Source organism: Mustela nivalis (genome assembly GCF_964662115.1).
Source record: "Mustela nivalis genome assembly, chromosome: 16".
Taxonomy (NCBI): domain Eukaryota; kingdom Metazoa; phylum Chordata; class Mammalia; order Carnivora; family Mustelidae; genus Mustela; species Mustela nivalis.
In genome coordinates this window covers 65,990,233-66,013,572 of record NC_139035.1, presented here as the reverse complement: position 1 = coordinate 66,013,572, position 23,340 = coordinate 65,990,233, and the positions used below count along the sequence as shown (strand labels likewise).

The 23,340-nt window shown below is 60.3% G+C and overlaps 1 protein-coding gene across 2 annotated transcripts in view; it reads left to right on the top strand.

Moving 5' to 3' along the window:
* Positions 1-3,434: 3,434 nt before the first annotated feature.
* Positions 3,435-23,340, top strand: part of KIRREL1 (kirre like nephrin family adhesion molecule 1) — an 87,016-nt gene continuing 67,110 nt past the window's right edge. For both annotated transcript variants that reach the window (XM_082703166.1, XM_082703165.1), the window contains exon 1: positions 3,435-3,757. In XM_082703166.1, coding sequence (XP_082559292.1) covers positions 3,706-3,757 — 52 coding nt within the window. In that variant the 5' untranslated portion in view covers positions 3,435-3,705. The remainder of the gene's footprint in view (positions 3,758-23,340) is intronic.

The window sequence follows — 23,340 nt, the reverse complement described above, 5'->3', positions numbered from 1 at the left end:
TTATAGAATTGTTCTGCTGTTCTTAGCCCTCATTGAGACAAAGAATTCATTTCTGTCTCTCAGGGTGACTTCTCCCGCCGATGGCCATAAATTGCCTTCCTGCTCACTCTCTGACCTCTTGATCTTTCTGCTTTTGTGCTCAAAAAATTATTAATATTTCTCTTAACTCCATATATAACCTTTGGCTGCTTCTCTCCCTTTTCTGGGTGAAAGTGTCCTCGGGGATTACTCCCCCCGCCTCCAGGCGCACATACTTCTGTCTGGGCAAGGCCCTCTGCCTGTGGACGGAGACCAAGCCGGCAGGAGGAAGGTTCGAATGTCCCTGCTTCGGGGAGCTCCCACAGAGAAAATAATCACAGCTAGCATTTCCTGCTCACTCTGTGCCTAGCACTAAGAGCTGGACTGTCCCTGTTTTCAGATGAAGGAACCAAGGACAGGGAGGTCAGGTAAATAAGCTGCGGAGGTCCCACAGGAAGTAAAGGACAGAACCTGGATGAGGGTCCATGTGCTTGGTTCTCAGCCTCTCTGCTGCCCCTCTGGTGGGAGAGGGGCTCCCCAGGTTGCCCTCCGGAAGTTGCAGACCGAAGGGGGCATGAACAGCACTTGCCTCCAAGCAGCCCCAAGTTTGATAGGGGAGGCAGATATTCTGTCCTGGGGAAGTATGTCTGGTCTGACGGAAAAGACACAGGCTTTGCCTTTGGGAGCATCCCTCTGAAACGGGGGACGCAGCCCCAGGAAGCCTCCAGTTTGATGAGAGTTCTGTGATTAGACTCTACCAGGCTCCTCCGTTAATTTAATTAGAATTGTGAATGCCCGTGCAGGAGAGAGGAGAATGGAGCAAAGTTAGGGGCGTTGCAGGAGGGGAGGTGTCGCAGGACTGGCTCTCCGCAGCACTGCTAGGGGGGCAGGTACACTCAGGCTTGTGGGGGGCAATACCTGGGGAGTTCAGTGGTTCTCAGCCCTGGCTGCCCATTAGGATTGCCCGGGGAGATGTTTAAAAATACCAGTGCTTGGGGCTTCACCCTAGAACAAGCAGTCTTTGGAAGCGAGGCCAAGGCACCGGTGTTTTGAAAAAGTTTCTCAGGAGATTATGATCTGCAGCTGGTGTCGAGGACCGCTGGCCGGAGTTGGGGTCTTCAGCTCTGGAATCAGGGATGTCGAGTGGCTCATCTGGAGGGGATTCTGGAGAAGTGTGTTTGCTACGGATGAATGGAGCTGGTAAGGACTTGAGATGAAAGAAAAGTGGGAAGCAAGTTAAGGGACTGGGTGAGACAGACGGGGTGACTGCTTCAGCTGTTGAGGCACTGGAGAAATTGGGTTCCTCCGCTGCTAGCGCTTCGAGGTAATAACGAGATAACTTTTGATAACCAAGTCCCCTAACACGAAGAATCACCATCAAACCTGAACTGAAGCTGGAGAAAGGTGGGTAAGAAGCTCTAAGCTTAGAATATTCTCTTCTCTCACTTCTGGGGTTTTTCTTCTTAACATTCTCCTAAATAACCATCACCATGGGCCTCTCTTCCATGCACCTTTGAGCAGAGTAAGAAGGAGAAAAGGCAGTCTCACCGATACACCAAGAACGTCTCTACCTCAGGGCCTTTGCACTGGCTGTTGCCACCTACCTGCTTTTTTTTCCCCCTTCAGGTACCTGAATCCCTCAGTGCCTTCAGGTCCCTGCTCAAATGGTGCTTTGGCAGAGCCCTTTTCCCTAATTACACTTGTCTCTCGCAGCATCTACTGCAGCGTGGTATACTTTATGTACGTTTGTATAGAGAGAGGCAGTAAGAACTCCTCTTCGTCCCCTCCAGAATGGAACAGGAGGAAAGAGGGACTTATCCTCTTTAAATTTTTTTTTTTTTCATGGTTGTATCTCCAAGGCCTAGAATTGCGAGTGCAGCACAAGCAGACACTAAAGAAATATCTGTGGAATGCATGATTAATGAGCGCGCAAATGAAAAGCCCTTATGTGTCCGTGCTGCGTGCGGCTGGTGTGCGGCTGTGCGAACGTGTTTGTGATTTCATTCCTCCTTCTCGGGCTGCCTCTGGCTCTCGCCTCTTAAGCCGCAGCGCTTGCCTGTGCACACGTGTGTTCGCACGTGTGAGGGACCCCCGGGTCTGTGCACCGCATGCTTCCGAACAGCAGCTCGTGTGCGTCTCAGCCCGCGTACCTGCGTCCTCTGGATGCGCGCGGGGTCTGGACCATCCGCCGCCCCCCCCGCCCCCGCCCCGTGTCAGATTCCGCGGAGGAACAGCCTCTGACCAGCAGGGGGCACCCGAGAGCCGCGCGCCCGACCGCGAGGCCCCGACCGCGAGGCCCCGACCGCGAGAATCCGCGGGGAGTGTTAGGGACCCCGGGGACCCGGGAGCGGGCGGCAGTAGAGACCTCTCTAGACCAGCGGAGTCCTGCGAAGTTGTGCAAGTCTGTGATTTCTCCTCCGCTCATCCCCCGGGACTCCGGGCACCCCCAGCGACAGCGTGAGCAGACGCATCTGGTCCGCGTGGGGAGGGGGCCCGGCGGCCCAGCTGGGCTCTTAGGAAGGGCCGGACCCCGGCCTTGCCCTCGCTGCACTCGCCGGGCACTCCCTCCCGTCCCAGTGCCCGCACCTCTCAACCCCACAGGATCTCAAACTCCTCCGCGCTTGGAGATCCTCCGGTGGCCGCCCTCCCCTTGGCCCTGCCCAGCGGCGGAGTTGGCTACTTTCTCCTCCTGGACGGTACCACCCAGGATGAACAAAGGCAGGAGGCCAGGGCTCCCCTTCCCGGCGGGCTGAGGGCTACGACAGCTGGCCTGGCCCCACTGTGTGGCCCGGGCAGGGGCTCCAGGCGGCTCGGAGAAGCCTCCGGCAGTGCCCAGCTCCGGATTCTGTAGGTGGGGAGAGTCCCGCATCGCATCCCCGCCCCAGCGTTCAGTCATCCACCGAGAATTCCCAATTTCGGGAATCTAGGGGTTAGATTCTGGGTGTGGGATTAACAAGAAAAAAAAAAAAAAAAAGAAAAAAGAAAAACAGGGATTTTGTGCTTTTTGACTCCAAGACCCACCCCCTGCCCACCGCGCCCCCCAGCCCCCGCCCCCCGCCCCCGCCAACACGCACAGGAGCTCTCCCGCTGCCTCCCCATCCCCGCCATGCCCCGGCCCAGGGGCAGGTCCTCGCCCCGCCGCCCCCACAACCCGCCGCCCCCTCGGCAGCGCGGGCCCCCAAGCTGCGTGTGACGGGCGGGGCGCGTGGCCGCTCCTTGGTCCCCCCGGGTCCCGCGCCTCGGGCATCTCAGTCCGGCGAGGGGTGTGCGTGCGCGCCGGGGGCCCGAGGGCCGAGGGAGGGCTGGGGGAGGAGACGTCAGGAGGGGCGGGGAGGGAGGGAGGGGAGGGGAGGGCCCGGAGGAGCGGAGAGCGGAAGAGCCCCGGAGAGCGCGAGCTGGGCGAGCGGCAGCACCGGGCGGGAGAGGGCCGGGCCGGGGCGAGGGCGGGACCGCGGGGGCCGGGGCGGCCCGGAGGGCGGGGGCCGCGGCTGGGGGCCGAGAGCGCAGGAAAGCGCAGGGCAGGGAAGTGAGTTTGTGCGCGCGGGGGTGCGCGCGTGCGAGTGTGTGTGCGCGTGTGCACGCGCGTGTGCAGGGCCGGGGGCGGGCTCCGGCCCCGCTCCCTCCTCCCGCCCGCGCCCCGCGCTCCGTGGCCAACTCGGGGCCCCGGCGCGGCGGGCGGCGGGCAGCATGCTGAGCCTCCTCGTCTGGATCCTCACTCTCTCGGACACTTTCTCCCAAGGTAAGCCCGGCCGCCTGCCCTCGCCGCCCCTCCGGGCAGGCAGCCCGCACCCCGGGCGCGGGCCCGACTTTCCCGCGGATGCGCCCAAGTTGTCCCCGGCCGCGAGCGCGGGGGTCGGGCCGTCGCGGGACCCGAACGCGCCCACGGCGCCCCCCGGAGCCTCGGGCAGCCCCCCCCCCGCCGCTGCCCGCCGAGGCCTGGAGTCCGCACGCCCGGGTCCTGCGGGAGGGGGGACGCGAGGATGGTGAGGGCTGCGAGGACGGTGGGATTTCGGGTTCGGGGCGGGAGGTGCGCGGGAAGCTGGGGACCCGGTCCCGAAGATCCCGCGGAGGGAATCCCAGCTGCAGCCGGGCCCTGCTGGGGACGGGGGGCGCTCCCTCCCGCCTGGGCCGCCCCCTCTGGAAACCCGGAGGGCGGCCTGGGGGCCTCTGGCGGGACCGCTGCTCGCGGCGGCGCCGGCTGGAGAGTGGACTTCCACAGGCAGCTTCGGGCCGGCTGGATATTCGGGGGGGGGGGCACTTGGAGGGGGGGCTCACCTCCCGCTTGGGGGCGGGAAAGTGTGGATGTCCGGGTCGTATTTGGAACTGGCAGGGGAGAAGCTGGGAGGTGAGGGAGCGGTTGAGAGAGATGAGGACGTTAGTGTCTCCTGAGGCTGGGGGTTGGGGGTGGGGAGCTGGGGAGACCGAGGGCCCAGGCTTCAGCCAGCGCCGGGCTCCGTGGGTGTGCATTCTGGTCTCCTGGGTCTCCCTCGAGGGAAGAGTTAATCCTGCCGAGCTAGCCACCCCCTTCCAAAAATGGAGCTGACACACAAACACCAAAAAACAGTCATAGACACGGAGACAGACGACTCACCTACTGAGACAGATATACCCACAAGCATCCCCAAACGGAGACAGACACATACACACAAAGGCACTGACACCCCCAGGAACACAGACTCCTCCCCCGCGTCGGCTTGCACGTTCATGCACCCAAACACATCAAAACTCACCCAGACACAGGGCATGGATGCAGGCAGGCATTTACAAGGACGTGAGACACACACACACACACACACACACACACACAGTGAAACCCTTCTACGGAGACCAACCCTCCAGCAAACAAAGAAACTTGAGCAGACGTTCATATAGGCAGACACCTATGGAGGTGGACAGACTGCATCATGGAGGAGGTGGTCCTCTTTCCTGTGGAAGGGAATCTGGTGGAGGGAAGTCTGCTTGGGTTAGAACACCCTCAGACATTGCCCTGTTCTTAATTCCCCTCCCTTCCGGGGCTGGGGAGTGTGTGTGTGTGTGTGTGTGTGGGTGTGGGTGTTTAGGGGTGGGGTGTTGTGTTGGACCCCTCCTCTCCTTACCAGGCCCCTCCCCAGCTCTCAAGGCAAAGCCTGGTTGAGTTGGTGGGGGGCTGGTCTTGATCTTTCTTTCCTGGAAAGGCACCCAAGCCCCTAACACAAGCTTAAGATCTGGGAAGGGTGTGCATCCCGTGTGAGTGGGGTGGGAGGCGGTGTTGGGAAAGGAGGCCTGGCCCTGGGGTTGGCAGGCCAAGCAGCAGCTTGGCAGAAAGTTGGGAAGAGGACGCAAGTTCTGACTTTGTTCGCCTGGCTGTTGGGGGGGAGGGGGGGCGCGCTGGGTCATTATCAGCGTGTGTTGGGGGCAAGCTTAGGTCTGTCCCTTTCCTGAAGCCCTGGCATGTCAGCAGTATGGAACAAAATGAGCTTCAAGGAACAAAAGCTGCAGTTAGCAAACAGGAGAGACATGCGGATTGAATCTGGAGCAGAACCGGTCAGAAGGCGAGGCGTGTGCTGTGTGCCGTCCTCCCTTTGGGAAGGGGGAGGGTCGGTCAGCGGGGCTTCCACCTCGCGGCCTCCCAAGGGGCTGAGAGCCAGACCAGAGACCCGAAGGAGTGTGCAAAGTATTTGGGTGGGGGAGGGGTGCCAAAGGAAAGGAAGGGGGGAAGATGGACCCGGAGGGGGGGAAAGAGGAAGTCCCTGCCCTGGTTCCTGGGAGGGACTGGGGAGCTGGCAGGGACCGAGGGAGCAGGGACCTAGGGAGGCTGGGGGACTCACGGGGCGGGTGACCGCTCCTCGGCCTCCATCCTTAGAAAGAGAGAGCTTCAGGTCGGACTGGGGTCCTGGGAGAGGAAAAGAGGGATGGGGGTGTGGCGGGGGAGGGGGGCTGTTGGTGGGGAGAAGGGGGGAAGGTGGCAGAAGGCAGTCAAATTGAGGGGGGCAGAGCCAAGGGGGGAGAGAGATTCAGCCCAGGCAGAGAAATAAAAACCGCGTTTTAAAGAATTTCAATGGGCTTCATCAATCTTCATTTTTCACTAAATAATTTTCTGTATCTTATCTAAATGAAAACCATTATCCTTTCCCCCGTCTCCATCATGCGCCGGCTCCTCAGACTGATTGCGCCGAAAATTGAAATATTTATTCATTTTCTGGGAGATTTTCTCTCTCCCCAGTCTCTGGGAGGAGAAATTGAAAAAGAAAGATTATAGCTAATCAGAGCAATGTGGGATGACAGGCTGGCTCAGGGCGGGAGCTGCCTCTGGGGGATGGAGCGGGGGCAGGGGAAAATCTGTCCCTCCTGCCCCCAGAGGTCCCCAGCTACCCCTGCCACAGCTTAGCTGGGGTGAGGAGCCCAAGGAAGAGTCAAGAACCTCCTAAATTCCCAGGAACTCGGCTGCCTGAGTACAGCTCCGTCCTGGCTGAGAGCAGCAGTGTGGAAGGACCAGTAGTGGGGGACCAGCTCTCTCCTCCCCTTTGCACACGGGCTGCAGATGCCCCCCACCCCAACCCCTGCCTGCCCAGCCTAGAGCAGGCCTGGAGGCTAGGGAAGAGGCTGGGAGACATGGCAGAGATCAGGAGGGCAGGTCGCCCTCTGACCTTGACTGGGCTCCAGCTTCCCCTCAGAGCTGAAGGGAGCCTGAGCTCGCTGCTCTGTGGGCATTACTCTCAGGCCCTAAAGGATCTGGGATCCCAAGGAGGAGGCCTGGAGGCCTTTGCTCCTACCTTAGGCTGGTTATCGGGATGCGGGCCTGGAGGTGTCTGGCTCTGCCTTGGGTTCTCCGGTGAGGCGGGGACCAGGAAGCCAGCACTGTCTGGCTCTCACCCTTCGCCTTGGGAGCCCAGAGCCCTGACCTCTGACGGACGGAAGCTCCTCTGGCCTCAGTACCGTTGGGGACCAGGTCTTCATTTCTCCTCCACCCCCTCAGTCTCTGACACCAGCACGGAGCGCGCGGTGAGTGCCCTTGACTCTGATCAATTGATTGGTTTGATGCAAGCGCTAGAGTGTGAGAAAGGCCCCAGGCTAGTCCATCCCTGGTGACATCCCCTCGATCACTTGGTAGACGTGTCCTGTCAGCTTGAGCGAGGCAGGCGCCTTCTCTGGGCCTCACTCTGCTTACCTGGACAGCAAGGATAGAAATCATACCTCCCAGGGTTGCGGTGGCCATGAAACGTGCTGTGTGCCGAGTGCATGGACCGGTGTCCGGCCCGGGACGGGGGCCCGGCCGTGCTTGCCCTCAGGATCTGGGGCTGCCCATGGAGGGCGGCAGGCCGCGGTCTGCGTCCTCCTGCTGCTGCTTCGTCCTCGCCCTCCGGCTGCTCTGTGTCTCGTCCTGGCCTTCAGTGCCTCCTCGGGGACCTCTCCTGGAGAGCACGGGGTCTTGGCAGACCCAGGAGGGAAACTGAGCAGCCCCTGTGGGCTGGAGAGCTCAGGAGCTCTGGGGCTGGGAGGAAAGCAGAGTGGAAGAGGCTGGCATTCCAAGGAGAAGGGCGTGGAGCTCTTATGGGCAGTGAGGAGGGGACACTGGCCTGAGGTGGCTGCCTTCCTGAGGCTGGAAATAACAAAGATCATTTATGGAGCCCTAGTGCTAACTACTTCTTATCGCATTAGCTAGTTTAATCTGTGCAACGGGCCCCGAGATCAGCTCTGTAATTGTCCCCTTTCATGGATGAGGAATTGAGTTTTAGACAGGTTAAATGTCTCGCTGGTAGTTGTGGAAACCAGCGGACCTCAAAGGCTGCACATACACACACCCTCCCCTTACCCCACGCCCCCACCTGCCCTGTCCAGGGACCCCACATGCTCCCAGGGACTGATGCCGGACTGGGACAGATCTTTCCTGGTCCAGAGTCGGATGGGGACTAGGGAGAAAAGGGAGTGAGCAGCATCCCATAAAGGTAAACTCGTTCACATTTTTTTTTTAAAGATTTTATTTATTTATTCAACAGACAGAGATCATAAGTAGGCAGAGAGGCAGGCAGAGAGAGAGGAGGAAGCAGGCTCCCTGCTGAACAGAGAGCCCGATGCGGGGCTCCATCCCAGGACCCTGAGATCATGACCTGAGCCAAAGGCAGAGGCTCAACCCACTGAGCTACCCAAGCGCCCCTCATTCACATGTCCAAAACAATCTTTTATTCCACAACTCTGTCTTTCTACATTTTTTTTTTTTTTAGCATTGGATGGTTTTTCTTGGATGGTGCCCCATGCTCCGAAGTGGCTTTTCTTTAAAGGACTGCGCTTGGCAAATAGGAACGGTTGGAACCCTGTGTTTGTGTCTAATATTGAACACGGACTTACGGGTCCCTGAACCGCACGTTTGGGAACTGCACGCAAGGTTGACTTCGGGAGCAGCCAGAGCAGACAGAGGCAAGACTTGAGCACTGGGCGGTGGGTCACTTCTAAGCCAGGCCCTTCCCGGCAGACAGAGAGGCTGGGGGCTCAGGCAGCCTGTTCCAGAGATGCTCCGCCTGGTCAAGCGTGGGCGAGGAGTGCCCGCGGGAGGTGGATTCCACACCCAAACAGCAGATTGCTTTATATTGAATTCCTACTGTGTGCTTCCCGCATTCCTACTGTATGCTTTTCATACCATCCCCTATCCCTTTTAATGGCCTTGTGAAGTAAATCCTTCCTCCTCATTTTATAGATAAGGAACCCAAAGCTGAGTTTAATTGACTTGCTCAAGGCCATACCTGGGGTGTTAGATCTCAGATTAAAACTCGCTTCATGTGGCGGCACAGCCTACCCTCTGCCAGGCACCTCCAGGATGGGCGGGCGCACGGGTGTCCGGCCCCCTGAGGAGCTGAGGCAGCCTTGGAGGGGAGAAGCGGCCTCCCTGTCCTGCCCACAGTGGCGGGCGGGCTGCTCCTGGTGCCCGGGCTGCGCCCTCTCCCTGCCTCACTTGTTTTACTCAGAGCGGCCCGCCCCGTCTACGAGCAGAAGCAGGTTTGTGATGCGTCAACCCCGCTTCTTCCTACCCCGTAGAGTCTCTGTGTATTTGTGTGGGGCCTTGCAGTTTCAGCCTGCTGACCTGTTCCATCTCATCTAAGAGAGGCAGACGGCCGCCTACGGTACAGCCAGGGCAATGCCCGTTTCTCCATTGAGGAGATGAGCCAATGGGCCGTAAGCGCTGAAATGACCTGTGAAGGGTAGCAGCAGAGCTGGACGGAAGGGCTGGGGGCCAATTCCTTAATCGCCAATTTCTGGGGGTCTTTGGTGCCCGGGTGGGGAACTCCCTCCCCTGCATCGGGAGCCGAGAGAGCCCCGCCCCTTCCTGACCTGCCAGCCCCGGTGTGGTTTCTTCCCAGTACCTCCAGCTGATCTTACTGGGCAATCTGTTGGCGGAGGCTCTGGTCTGGAAGGGCCTGGGGGCATGGGGCTGGGTGGTCCGCAGGGGAGGGGAAGACCCAGCCATGTCTTTGGTCCTGAAACGTGAGGCCGGGGCAAGGCAGGAAAGAAAATGGGTTCACTTCAAGTGACGGACACGGCCGTTCATGTGTGCGGAGGCCCCCCTGGGTGTGTTGTGTGTATTAGTGACTAACTTAGTATGGACAGCCGTCCCGGACTGGCCCTCGCGGTGTGGTTGCAAGGCCCAAAGAAGAGAAGCAGCTTGTCAGCAAGGAAGCAGCCGGTCCGTGCCAGAGGCAGGGCTGGCACACGGTTGGGGTGGGGGCTGGAGGTGACTCTCCGAAGAAAGCCCCCTGGGCCAGCCCCTCACCTCTTCTGCTGCCGCACGGAAGTGTGTGGACGCAGGCCCCGCACTCCAAGTGTGCGTCTGCCCACACGCGTGCATGCTGTTTCCACTGACATGTACGCACACTCACCTCGCCTGCCCTCACGCGCATGGTCCCAGACCCACGTCTCCCTCGGCATGTTCGTTCGGCAGAGCTTGGGTGTGCCGTGCTGCCGTGGGTCCGGGTGGCCGGCCACGTCCGGCCAGGGCGGCCGTCCCGAGTCTCCAGAGGCACCGCTGCTCGTCTGGTCCCGCGTATCGCCCGTGAGAGACGCACACACTGCTGGCAAGGTGAAGGGAGTCAGAACCTGTGGCTCCCGGGTTCTGACTCTGGGACAGAGTCTGCTGCCCGGGGCGCTCCCTGCTGCAGCCCGAGCCCGTACAGCTGCCTGCCCGGCTCCCAGATCCTGCACCCCGATTCGGTCCCCGGCGCGCCCAGGAGGAAGGCTGCTCTGGCTCCAGGACCTCAGGGACATCGCGTCGTGTTTCTTCTCCCGCCTGCTTCTCTCCCTCCGTCGGCTCCTGAAGCTCCCAGTCTCTCCCTCCATGTTTGATTTCTCCAGCAACTTTTATTAACCTCTGGAGTCTCTGGGGGCTGATGCCTCATTCCTTTCTGCCCTTCCTGAGCCCATTTAACAAAATTGGGATCCTATTGAAATAAATGGGCCTTGCAGCCAGCCACCCTCCTCAGAATGAAGGGTCTTAAATCCAGGGGTGGAAATCTCGAGCACTCCCTAGAAAATTCCCCTACCTAGTGCTGGGCTCTCCCCGAAGGCAGCACAGCCTGGATTTTGAGACAGAGGAGGGACAGCAGAAGCCCCCTGTCAGGTGCTCTGTGCCTGCAGGGCTGGTTGCCCGCTCCCCCCGCGCCCCCCAAGCCAAGTGAGGCTCGTAACTCCTTCTGGACCGGGCTGTGGGATGCTGTTCTCTGCCCCCATCTCCTCCTGAAGCCCTGTGAGGAGTGAGCGCACGCCCCGGAAGGCGTGTGGGAGGAGCGGGCACTCTGGCCCTGCGTCCTGTGCCTCCTGTGGGCCAGACATCTCTGTTGCAGACCAGCAGAACCCTCTCCCTGCCCTGCGGGGTCTCACTCAGGATTTAAGTGTCAGTCACTTAGCTTCAGGAGGCCTCCTTCCTCAGGGAAAATGGAAAATGGAGAGAATTAACTTTTTTTTTTTTTTTTCCAAATCGGCAAATGTGTATTACTCTGTCCAACACATCCTGGTAGGTGTTGTGCAAAAATGTTTTTAGAAATGACACGCCACTGGGGTCTGTCCCCTCCAGGAAGCTAAGATGTGCGCGCGGCAGGATTCCCCGAACCGCTGGGCAGGACGCTGCCGTGCCGGGAGTGCGGCGTTCAGCGCAGAGCTGGAGCGACCCGCCAGGGGACTTGGCGTGGGCCGAAGAGGCCAGGAAGGGCTTCGGGGAGGAAGTGGGTCTGAGGATGGACAGGACGTGCGTGTGGCAGGAAGAGGGAGAGCGTTACCCGACCCGCGGGACTTCCGGAGCCAAGGTGTGGCTGCCCGACGCAGGGGTCCACGGAGCCTGGCTGCAGGGGGAGAGTGTGTGGGGGGACACGGGCAAGAGGACCCAGAGCAGACCGGGACCAGACCTGGAAGGGCTTGGGAAGCCTGCCCAGCGACTGTCCTGTCGGAAGTGTGGCCCCAGGGCCTTCTGTTGTTTGAGTCTGATCCCTACTTGACTCCTCACCGAAAGGTGCTCTTCTCTTACCCTCTTCGTGGGCAGGGGCGGCCACGGAGATTTGCAGCCCTTCAGTTAAACAACAAGGTGAGGTAGACACATAGTCAGGGTTTGACGGAGCAAAAAACCCAAGAGAGATACCAGTTCTCCCTGACCTGTGAGCTGGGTTGGGGATCCCCTGAGATGATGAACAGAGTCCTCAGGTTTAACACAAAGGTGTGTGGGGGCCGAGCGCCGTGGAGGGATCCCAGAGTCAGGGCCTGATCCTAGGCGCCTTGTGCTGTTCCCTGGGAGCCTGGGTGGGGGCTTCCCAGAGTCTAGGGGGACCCTCTGATTGCATCTGAGGGCCAGTCTGGACTTAATCCCTGTGGGGTGACTTCAGGGCTGTGCTGGCCGATACGTGTGTGTGGGGGGGGTGGCGGGCTCGAAAGCTCCCTTTCTCCAGTGGAAACCTTTGAAGAAGGCTCCTGCCAGTGGGGTGGGAGCCTCTGTCCCCCTGAGCAGGTGTTCTTGTTTGAAGGGCTGGGCTGGGTCTGGTTCTCTTCTAGGCACTGGGGATGGGAAGGTAAGTGAAGTGTGGTGGCGGTCCCTGGGGCTCACACTCTCAGTCCCTGGACAAACACGGACAGTCCTATAGGATCAAGGTTGTGGGGGAGGAATGTGAAAAATGCTGAGGTCTAACAGTGGCCGCCTGGGAGGCTGGGAGCCCGGCTGGGGGAGGGGACGTCCACAGATGTGCGGCTCAGGGGCTGCGACCGGAGCCCTGGGAATGCAGTGCTGTGCTGGTGAAGATAGTCGGCTCTGGACAATCCCCGATTGTGGCCCCTGCTCCGGACGGAAGGAGCCCAGGAATCCGAAGGAGTGAGCCGAGGTCCCTCCCAAGGATTATGATTTCCAGGAACAAAGGCTGTTTCTCTAAAGCCCACTTGCCCCAAATCTCCTCACCCCCTGGTCCAGCAGCCTCCTCCCCACCGCCACCCAACGGAGCTCATCTCTAAATTAACTTTGTCCTTGTAATCAGCTTAGCTGAGTTTTCCTCCCTCCGTCCCCAGTTCTCCGAGGAACAGCCTGGGGCCCTGCTCGCTCCATTACCCGGCATTGTCAAGCCAGGAGGAGCTTTGAACGGCTTCTTCCCAGTCGATTCGCTTAACCGGGAGGTTATTACGAGGAAAGGAGCTGAGATGGGCAGATGGGGGCAGAGAGGGGGACCTCAGAGGGGACGAAGGCATTTTCAGAGGAGCAGAAACCCAGGGGTGGACAGGCTGGCGGGTGGAGAGCCTGGGAGAAGTTGAGGTTTCGCCCCGTCGGTACCCTCATTCTCCAGAAGGACTTTCCTCAGGACTCCTGGGTTTTAATCCCAAGCCCCAAGCCATTGGCCTGCCTCTCTGTGCCTGCGACCCAGCCTCCCAGGACTCTGCCAGCTGCCCACACTAGGACGGGGTGCCCCCCCGGGTGCCCCCCCCGCTCTCCCAGCACACGCTTGTGGCCTGGGCTGCTGCCCCTGCTGCTGTCAGCTGCTCTGGGCGACGCGGATCCTGCCCTCGTGTGCCTATCACCCCGCACACATCTGGGAGGTCGCCTCTCGCCAGGCAGTGGGTGAAGTGGGAATGCAAACTCATTTTAATGTCAGTTTGAGCCAAATATAATTAGAAAGGAAAATCTGACTTTGCAAAAAAAAAAAAAAAAAAAAACAACTAATGCATTGCAAAGCCAAGTTGAAATGACTTCAGGATTATCTGCACCACTGCCGCTCTCCATTTATGCAGAAAATGGAGCGCGGGGGCCGCAGCGCCTGTACCTACCGGATTTAGTGTGTGCATGGAGCCTTGGTCTTACTCCAGGGCCAGGTCATGTAGACTGGGCCCTGGCAACACAACCCTGGGATTGGGTGACCCCTGGAGGGCCCTGGGGCTTCCTTACCAGCAGGTCTGTGGGACTAAACCGCCTGGCGGGAGCCTCAGTTTTCTGGTCCGTGAAATGGGGGCAGTAGTAGCTCCCTAAGTGGGAGGATCCGAATCCAGAACACAGTAGATAGTCAATAAGTCATAGTTAGTATTAATATGGCCGAGTGCCTGCTTCTCGCAGTCCCCAGTCTGGCGGATGTGCGGAGGAGCAAAGAAGACCTCGTCCGAAGGACTTCTTTGACAAGAGTCTGGGTTCGCTGCCAAGGGAGGTGAGCCGCGTTGCCGGTAATTCCTGAGGCTGTGGTCTCCAGGGCGCAGTGTGGAGGGAGCTCCGAGGCGGCTGCGGAGCCTAGCGGAGAACACCCTGGTTCGGGTCCGTGACCTCCGTTTCCGCATCTGCAGAGTGGAGCCGGACCTCTTGCAGGCCTGGAAAAGCACCCTCAGCCCAGGGTGCAGGAAGTGTGACCGCCTTAACCCCTGTCTCTGGACGCTTTCACCTCCATGCGCCGTGGCAACACTTCTCAGATTCCGCGTGCTTCCGTGACACCCGGGGGTCTGGAGGAAGTGTGGATTCTGAGTGAGAAGGTCTGGGGCAGGTGAGATGCTGCCTTGGCACTGGACTCCCGGCTGCCGCTGGTGCCGCTGGGTCCAGGACCACACTTGCACGTGTTAGAGCATCCTTCCCCTGGGGAGACAGGCCTTCCACGTTCTAGCGAGAGGCCCCAGAAAATAGAACCCACGTGACCGAAGTCACTTGTCGGCTTGCTCAGTTGTATAACAGAGCCTGGGCGGGTCCCTGATCCCAAAGCTTTCTCGATGTACTTGTTGTGGGGCAGGAGAGGGGCAGTGTCTGCCGGTGCTCCCTGCGTCGTGGAGACTGACCCGCCGGGGCCCCATTCTGCGCTTCGCCAGGCCCCAGCCCTCCCGCCTCACCGCCCGGTCTTCACCAGCACGGCAGCTGCCAGGTGCAGAATTGGAAAGCAACCAGCCAGGGGCGCCTGGGTGGCTCAGTGGGTGAAGCCTCTGCCTTCGGCTCAGGTCATGGTCTCAGGGTCCTGGGATCGAGCCCCGCATCGGGCTCTCTGCTCAGCAGGGAGCCTGCTTCCTCCAATGTCTGCCCCTCTGCTGGCTTGCGATCTCTCTCTGTCAAATAAATAAATAAAATCTTGAAAAGAAAAGAAAAGCAACCAGCCAGGGCATTGGTGAGGACCCTTCCCTGCTTGAGCCAGTGGGTCATTCCCACTCTGTTTTGTTTGTTTGTTTGTTTATGAAAAAAGCTGTTATCCAGCTCTAGGTTGGTGGAGTTTTGGGGAAGATGGTTTGACAGAGATCTAACGGGGAACTTGACCCTGTTGGCTTTGGCTTGAATATTGGGTTGTGAGCAAATGGTGTGATTTGGGAAGCAAGATGGGTCATGGGCTACCCGTGAGGCATGGTCTAGGGGGCAGTGAGGACATCTCTGGGCAGGTCAGTTTCTCAGGAGACCCGGTGGTTGTTGGGCCAACACGGCGAGCTGACACGCTCTTGGCCGCATGTCAGGATGCGTGTGCAGGGCTCCGGCTGTGTGCAGAAGGGTCTGCGGGCTGGAGAAGGGGGAACGTCTGCCCTCACAGTTCTGCTGAGGCCTTGGGTGACGCTCAGGCCTTCTTTCTAGGGAACCTCAGCCAGCAGGGGAAGCAGGGGTTCCCCCCGTTTCTCATTCATCCTCCACTCTCCCCTGGAGGATGCCACACACTGAGGGCACGGGGACACCGCAAACCACCCACATGAATCTGGGGGTTTCGTGGTAAATGGAGAAGGAGGTGGGGCTACCCTTCTGGAGTGAGGACCGGGAATGAAAGTGGGGGGTGGGTAGGGGGGTAAAGAGACTCTCGAGATGTCGCTCTTCAGGCCGGGCTAACTGGACTTCACCAGGACCTCCGTGTCCTTTCGGGAGGAGAAGGGACATCCACTCTGCTCACCATCTCATGGCAAGGAAGCCCCACAAGTGGGAAGTCCCTCTTCGTGTCTGACCTGACCCTTCCTGCTCCCGCGCGGAGGGTGTCTCATTAGGGGCTGCGGCTGAGTCAACGCCCAGGGCTCTCCGTGTGGGGGTCAGTTGCGTCTTCCCCAGGACGTTCATCTTCTCGCTCGGAGTCAGAGCTCCTGGGGGAGAGAGAAGCCAGCCCAGGGAGGCCATCGGCGAGACCGCCTCTAAGGCCCCACGGGAGTCGAGCAGGTTGTCTCTTTAGGGCTCAAATTGGCTTTCCAGCAAAGCACCAAGGCTGGTCTCCCAGTGACCCCATTCAGGGCAGAGCCCCCTGCCCTGACCTGTCCAGGGTCCCCCTCCCAGAAGCTCAGAGCAGCAGGGGGCTGGAGGGCTCTGGTGTCCTTCCCACAGGCTCTGCCTGTGGCCGGGGGGCCCCTCCCTCCCCCTCCACGGGGGCCAGGCTGAGGATGGCCCGAACGGTGGCTGGGCATGGGTGCGGAGGGAGGGTGGCGGAGATGGCCAAGGGAGGCCGGCCCCCCCAGGCAGCACCTGTTGCAGCTTCAGAGCATGAATACTTTCCTCTCGGCATCACACGGGGTGTCCCCAGTCCGGCCTTGCCCGTGGGGATCCTGAGGGACCTCCGTGCACAGAGAAGGAGGGATCTCGGATCAGCAGGGATTTGAACCCCATCGTGCACGTGCACGGGAGGAGACAGAAAGAGATGGGGTGCTGGAGGGACCGTGAGGGAGGCTCCCTGGACGGGCAGCGGGGAGGGACGGGGAGACAGGACCCTGTGAGAAGGAAGCCGGGGAGACGGGCCCGTGGGTGGCAGCGGGGCTGGCGGGGCTCGGAGCTGCAGAGTCGCCTTGTCAGGTGTGAACCCTGAGGCGCTCGCACCAGTGGCTGACAGTCTCCCGCAGCACAGGCACCGGCGCCTCAGGAGAGGCAGGGGGCACGGCGGGTCCATGCCCTGCACGAGGGACGGCGCGCGTGTGCTCCCGCTGGGAGGAGCCTCCGGGGCCGGGAGCCGGGCTCTCAGGACGTGGTGCTGCGGGGAGCCGCCCTCTTCCAAGCTAGCCCTCCCCGAAGGTCTGCCCGCGGCCTGGCACGGGACGCCCCCAGCCCATGCTCCCGGCCCCTTCCTCCCGCGGTCCTTCCCTGTCTGCAGGTCTGTCCCTCGGCGGGAGTGACGTGTGCCCTGCTCCTGAAGCATTTGGTGCTTGATAATTTGTGGATTATAGCTAACTCTCGATAAAGATTCCCTAATTGCTGGGCTCACCTCAGGTTCTATCATCAAAGCGAAGCCGCGAGGCCCCCTCTCGCCCTCCTTTCCTTTTTATTATCTCTTAATTAATCACTCTGGCTTTCACACTTAGCAGATAATTACAGTCTCCTGGGCACGCAGCTCATTTTCATAACCTCCTGCTCCAAGCCGGCAGCACAGGGGTGGGGGGAAGGGGAGAGAGATGCTGAGGAAGGGGGGCAGCGGGGTGGGGGGGATCTGGGGCAGCCGCGGGCACCACCTGGAGCCGTGGGAGCCGGGCTCTGGGCCCTGAGGAGGCGCTGGCCGGGTGGGGAGGCCGCGGGGCTCCCTGGGGAAGGCCTGCCTGCTCCCCGCCGCCTGCCTTCCCGAGCTGTGCGTGGCTGGGGCCATCGGCCCGCCCGGGAGCAGACAGACAGACAGGTTGCTGGCCAGAAAGTTAGGTGAGGAGCGGGAGGTGGTCACAAGTGCAGTCCCTCCCGCCTGTGCTGGGACGAGGGGCTGGCGGGCTGGGAACCTGTTACTGTGATGGGCAAGAGCAGGCCAGGCCACCAGCCAGGCGGGCCCCGGGGCTGGGCCGGCACGTTTATGTTTCAGGGAGCATAGGATGTGCACCCGGGGGCTTAACTCTGTCCCATGAGAATGACCAGACAAGGATGAGCATAAGGCCCAAGCTGTTCACACCTGCCAGGTGCCCTTCCTCTGCCAGGTGCCCCCCAGGGGACGGTGGGGGCTGAGAGAGGCCGCCCGGCCTCAGTCCCGGCGTCACCGCAGGCCTCAGCCTTTCCCTGGGCTCTGCCCCAGCGAGAGGCAGAGGGGAGCCGTGTCCAGAGGGTGGGTTCGTGGGGCTCAGACACCGAGGAGTTGGTAAGGGCGGCACACGGGGCGGGGCTGGGCTGCAGCACGTAGGGCGTCCGCGGGCCTCCTGCCGGCCCCGCGGGCCGTGATGGAGCAGGGGAGCACCCCTTTTGCCCTCTCCATGTCCCCGACCCGGCACAATGTGCTTGGTCTTCAGGATGAAATAAAGTGGGTCCTTCTCCCTTTTGTGTGTGTCTGTGTGTGTGTATGACTAGCTCGGTGTGAGACCTTGGGGTTGTCATGTAAACTGTCTGAGCCGCTGCTTCTCTGGGGAGTGGGAACCTTAAAGAGCTCGCAGGCAGTCTAAGCGAGATGGCGTCGCTGGCCTGGGACAGGAGCTCGGAAGTGCCGGCCTTTCTGTCACTGTGGCTAGGAATGTCATCACCACAGCGGAGAGCACTTAGCCTGTGCCCAGGGAAGCTGCAGGAGACACCGTGTCACGTTTAGGAAGCTGGTGAGAGGGGAGGGTCCTTGCCTTCTCCAGCTGCCCTCGGCTCCTTCTGGGGTGTGCGCGAAGCCTGACAGCCCAGGCCACTCTGCCCCCGGACGGGTTTTCTGTCTACGTATCAACCGTGTGTTGGGGCGGGGGCTGCTTCACCTTGGGGTCCAGCCCCAGGCAGGGCTGGTCCTTCCCTTGGGGACCTCCGGGCCACAGACAGTCCGCGGCCCGCAGCAGAGCCCGTGGGCTCCAGGGTTACGTGTGGCATGTCTCCCGTGGCTCCAACTTCCGACCCGGCCTTGGGCTTCCGGGGCACCACAATGGGAACATCTGTATCAAAGAGGAACGAGCACTGGCTTCCGAGTCCAGCGGTGGATGTTTGCCCTGTTTGTGACCTAGTGACCGGGGCCCGTTTCCTTATCGTAAAATGAGAAGGTTGATCTCCAGGATTCTTTCTGGCTTCATGGTTTTCCAAGTCCTGGCCGACCTGTGGGAGTTAACGGTCAGAGCTGTTTCTTCTTGAGGGAGGCGGGCCCAGGGTCTCCGATCTGGTTGGCAGAGGTGCTGGGTTCAGAGGGCCAGAGCTGGGGTACCCCGGGACGGCAGGGTGGAGCTGGGCAGAGGGGCAGGAAGCACGTATTTCCCACATTGTGGGACGTGGTTTAGACTTGGGGCGAGAAAACGGGTGTGACCCCCCCACGCCCATGCACAGTGTCCACTGTCCTGGGGATGGTCCAGCTGCTCTGGGAGGGTGAGGGGCCCCTGGACTGGGGCTGGGGTTCTCCTGGGCTCCTGGGCCCACGGAAGAGTTAGTTTCTCCCTGAAGGAACATGCTCAGGCTTCGCCCTCAACTTCGGCTTGGGTCTATGAAAAGATTTTGCAGTCTTGTGGGAACATAAACATTTGACAGATTTCTTTCCCTGAAAGCTATTTCTTCTCTTTTCTTTTTCTGGGAACTTTCGCCCACGAGATCAAGGCCTCTCCGCCCTTCCCTCCTCCCTCCCTTCTGCCCGACTCACCCCTCCTCACCCCCCCAGTGAAAACAGACTGGTCTGGTGGGCACTGGGAGCCCTCCCTGCAAACCCGGCCGGAGGAAAGGAGGGAAGCAAACAGCTCTCCCGGGAGGAGACATTGTAAGGAGGGAGGGAGGGAGGGAAAACAAGCAAATAGCATCGCGGCGAAAAGTGAATTCCAGACATTTAAAATTCTTTTGGTTTTAATCATCTCAGAGCCCTACCGGAGGGAGACATGAAACCAGGACCCGGACTGGCAGCCGGAGCCCTGCACTGCAGCCCCGGCCTGGGCTTCTCCCTTCCCCGAGTCCAGGCCCCCGGCCCGCGCCCGACGCCCCCGCATTCCAGGCTTCGCCGCACCGACTCCGCCGGGGCCCTCCTGACTCACCTCCCCTTTATCTCATTTCTCAGACTCCACTTAAAGCACTGACCTTTCAGTTTTCCACCGGATTGCAAGTTCCCCAAGGCCCTGGATTATGTTTTGTTAAAAACAAAACAAAAATAACAAATAACAAACCCCAACCTCTTTCATACGTCGTGCCTGGCTGGGCCTCCTCTGTGGTGAGGGTCAGGGCCCCCGGAGAAGCTTCTGGGCCTGTTTTCCTCCTCTGGGAACCGATTTGAGGAGACGGGCTGAGCCCAAGAGAGGCTCCAGAGGCCTGGGGAGGCCTAGAGCGCCGCGGCGTGCCGGGCCCGTGCTCCGCTCCGAGCTGGCTGCAGGAGCCCCGGGCCGAGTCAGGGTCTGCCCGTGAGAGGCCTGGGTCGTGGCTCTGGCTTGTCCCGTCCTCCACGAGGGCTGCTCGGCAGGAACAGCAGCAGGGGAAGCCCCTGGACCCTGGGGTGTTGGAGGGGTGCCAAGTTCTTTCCTTTCCCTGGCCGGGAGACTGGGTGGGTCCTAAGGGCAGGGATATGTGGGGCCCAGGTGAACCTGGGAGGAGGAGGAGGCAGCGAAGGAAGTTCTCTGAGCCACGCCCTCAGCCCCGTCCTCCTAGTCTGGGTCTCTCTTGTGCTCAGCCTCTTTCTTCTTTCTGAGCATCGCCAGCCCAGGCCCCCAATTCTGACTTCTCTATTTTTTCTTTTTATTTTAAGCAAGCTCCACGCCCGTTGTAGGGCTTGAACTCATGACCCCGGAGGTCAAGCGTTGCACACACCCCAGACCAGCTGGCCAGGCAGGTGCCTGAGTTCTCTAGTTCTTCATGCATGGGGACGCAGCTCTTGCCAGGCTCCTGACCACTAGCTGTTTCTCCGTCTGTCCCTCCAATTTTGACCCTTGGGTGTTGGGACATTTTTTCCGGATGGGTCCCCACCCCTGTCCCCGGTGAGATGGCAAACCGTGAGAGCCGAGGGTGCGGCGGAGCTGATCTCAGACGGGGGCCGGGTGTCTTGGGTTTCTAGCGTCACTCTTCATGGGCCTGTCCTGGGGCTGTTCGGGGCTTATTTGGCTATAAGGGAGCGGGTGTGATGGTGTCTGAGACCCCCCGCGGGCTCCTCAGCATCTGGGGTTCAGACAGCTCTGCCCGAGCCCAGGACCTGCTGCCTCCCACCAGCTCAACCCTGTCGGGTCACTGCCTCTCTAGACGAGTGCCTCTGCCTTGTGGGGAGGGGGGTGGGACCGACCGCCTCCTGGCCCGTGTGGACGCTTGGCAAGGTATCTGGGACGCGTTCAGCCCACGGTGTTTGTGAGCTCTCATTGTTAAATCGAATCCTAACATTCTGGATCTGTAGTCAGGAGACCTCATTCAGATTCCAGCGTCCTGTCCTTCCTGACTTTCCGTGTGACCTCGCACAAGTCCATTTCCCTAATGGTAGCCCTGAGCTCATAAAGCCTGTCGGCCCCTCTTGCTTGGAGTTGTGAGTTTAAGTTCATGCAAAGTCCTTGGAGACCAGGACCTCCAGTGTCTTGGAGAGATGTCTCAGAGACGATTAGGTGTCCCCCTGAGCCATGGCCAACCTGTCTCTCCAGGACTGGGGCTGGGGAAGGGGCAGCAGGAGATGGGAGAGTCACCCCAACAGCCTACTAGCAGCGAGCGGAGGGAGCTCCTGGCTTGGAAACACCGAGTCTGCTGCTGTAGGTTGGCTGCAAGGCCTCACAGGGCTCCGCCTCGGCGGCTTAGGTGGGAAGGAAAGCGAGCCCTGCCCTGAGCAGACACGGCAGCCCGATTCCTGCCCCCCACTGCCCCCCACCCGGCCCCCAGCACACACCTCTCTCTCCACTTGCCCCCACTGCACAGACCAGGAGGTCCTCGCTGGGGTGATGAGAACAGGAGCCCACTGCTCGCAGAGGCTCCCCAGAGGGGCCCGTGTCCTCCAGCCTTGGCCTGCCAGCGCCCCCTCGGGGGCCTGCCCCTTCCATCCTGACTGCCTGGGTAGGGGGGGCAGCCTGGAGCCCCCAGGTCTGGGGAGAGCTGAGGGAGGAGGCCGGTGGAAGGAGGAAATGGGAGAAGACGGGATGATAAGGAAGCGGCCAGGCGGGTGCAGGGCGCAGGCGGAGGGGAAGGTGAAGGGGCGGGCGGGGCGAGCGAAACCTCATCCATCCCGGAGAGAAGGGGGAGGGAGGAGGGGGAGGGAAGAGAGAGAGAAACCTCAACTTTTATTTAAAATCAGAGAGCAGTTGTACGCCTGGAGTCGTTGCCATGGCAACCGCAAAGAAAAGGAGACAGAGGCCCTGGCGAAGGCCGCGAAAACCCAACAGGGGTAAATGTTTAAAGCCAGGAACAAAAACCATTCAGAGATAATTAAGTAACAGGCTGCAGGTTCCAGACTCCTGCCCATTGTCAGGGGATGGCCGAGACTCGAGACTCCAGCCCCAGCCGGGTTCTCCTCCCTCGCCCAGGGGCTCGGCCTCGAGCCTCAGCCGGAGCTCCCGCCCTCCCGCCGGCTCCCTCCCTCTGCTGGGGGCCCGCCCTGCGCACCAGGGCAGCCCCCCGGACAGTGGCTGGGCAGGCTTTGTCCCCTGCACTGGGAGGGAAGGGCACTCAGCAAGAAGGACTGGTCAGATCCGTGGAAGGACTTCTGGACCCCGAATGCCTCGATGGGTACCTGAGGTGTGGACGTTCTTCCCTGGGGCGATCTCCAGCGTGAAGGGCGCAGAGGTCATCGGCAGGCTAACCTCTGAGCTGACCGCCGCCCTCCAGGTCCGAGATGCTCGGGTCCCCAGGTTCTGCCTCCAGGGTCTGGGTACTGTCTCGCTGGGCGCTTTGCTAGGGCCCCTTACCTGGCTGCCCCGCAGGGGCCCTCATTCAGGACGCCATCTTCCTGAGCCTTCGGGCGTCCCGGAGCTAAGCTGATATTTGGGGGTTCCGTGAACTCTGTTGAAATTTCTGTTAAATGCCAAAGTACTTTTGTATTTTTTAAGGGAGCTTTGCTCTGCTACCTCACTCTGACCCCAGATATCAACAATAACTGGCTGCCCCGGCCCCCTGCGCCCCTCCCACCGGGCAAGTCTCGAGTTCCACCTTCCCTCCGTTCTGAGGCTTCCCAAGAAACGGTGACTCTCCGAGCAGGTGGCCTTCTTTTCTTCCTCGCCTCGAGAAGCAGCTCTGAACTGAGAACCCGAAGAGCCCTTTCTCCTCTGTGCCGCGACGCCACCTCCCCCAGCCCCGCCGCCATCATGGCCCACATGCAGTCCACACCTCCAGACACTGTAAATTTTATCCTCACGCGGAGCCAGGCCCTGCGAGAGTGGTCAGCCGAGACTGACCAGACCTGGCCCCTCCAAGACTTTCACTGAGCTGAGCCACCAGCCCACCTAGCATGTGCTAAGCAGCCCTCGAAGCCTGTGTTTGTGGTGGGGACGTTGCCCGGGATGTGGCTGGGCACCTCCCCGTGTCCTCTCCTCAGAATCCGTGGAGAAAGTTCTATGGCGCTACTTACCCTAAGCCGTCGGTTGGTTTTCATTTTACTGCCGCTGTACCTGGTGTCACTGGTTTTGAACGTGTCCTCTTTGCACTGGCTGCTCGGAAGCTCAGGGCTAGCCTTCCGGTTTGTCTCTGGTGGGCGTTGTGGAGCTCCTGGGGAGCATCCCGTATCCGAACTTGATCTCCATCTCTCTTTCCCTCCTTGCCCACTCACCCCCACTCACCCGATGCCGACTTTCTTCCCAAAATTTATGGTTTATATCATTGACTGAATGGCGATGTATGTTGCCCCAAATCTTTTATGGAACAAATGAGTCAATTGAGCTAAGACAAATAAAACACACCGCACAGTGCCCGGCAAGCAGTAGGGGAGCAGCTCTATAACGTGAGCCACATACATAAACTGTTAGTGATCTTCCTTTCGAGGTGCTGTCAAGATGACCCAGGACTGTGGGGAGCTATTGGAGCCCCCGGGTTAAATCTGTGAGTGTTGTTCGCTCTAGTGGATGAAGTGAGGGGAAGGCTTACCGTGGGTCCCACCCAGCCAACGCTTTACATTTTTTTTT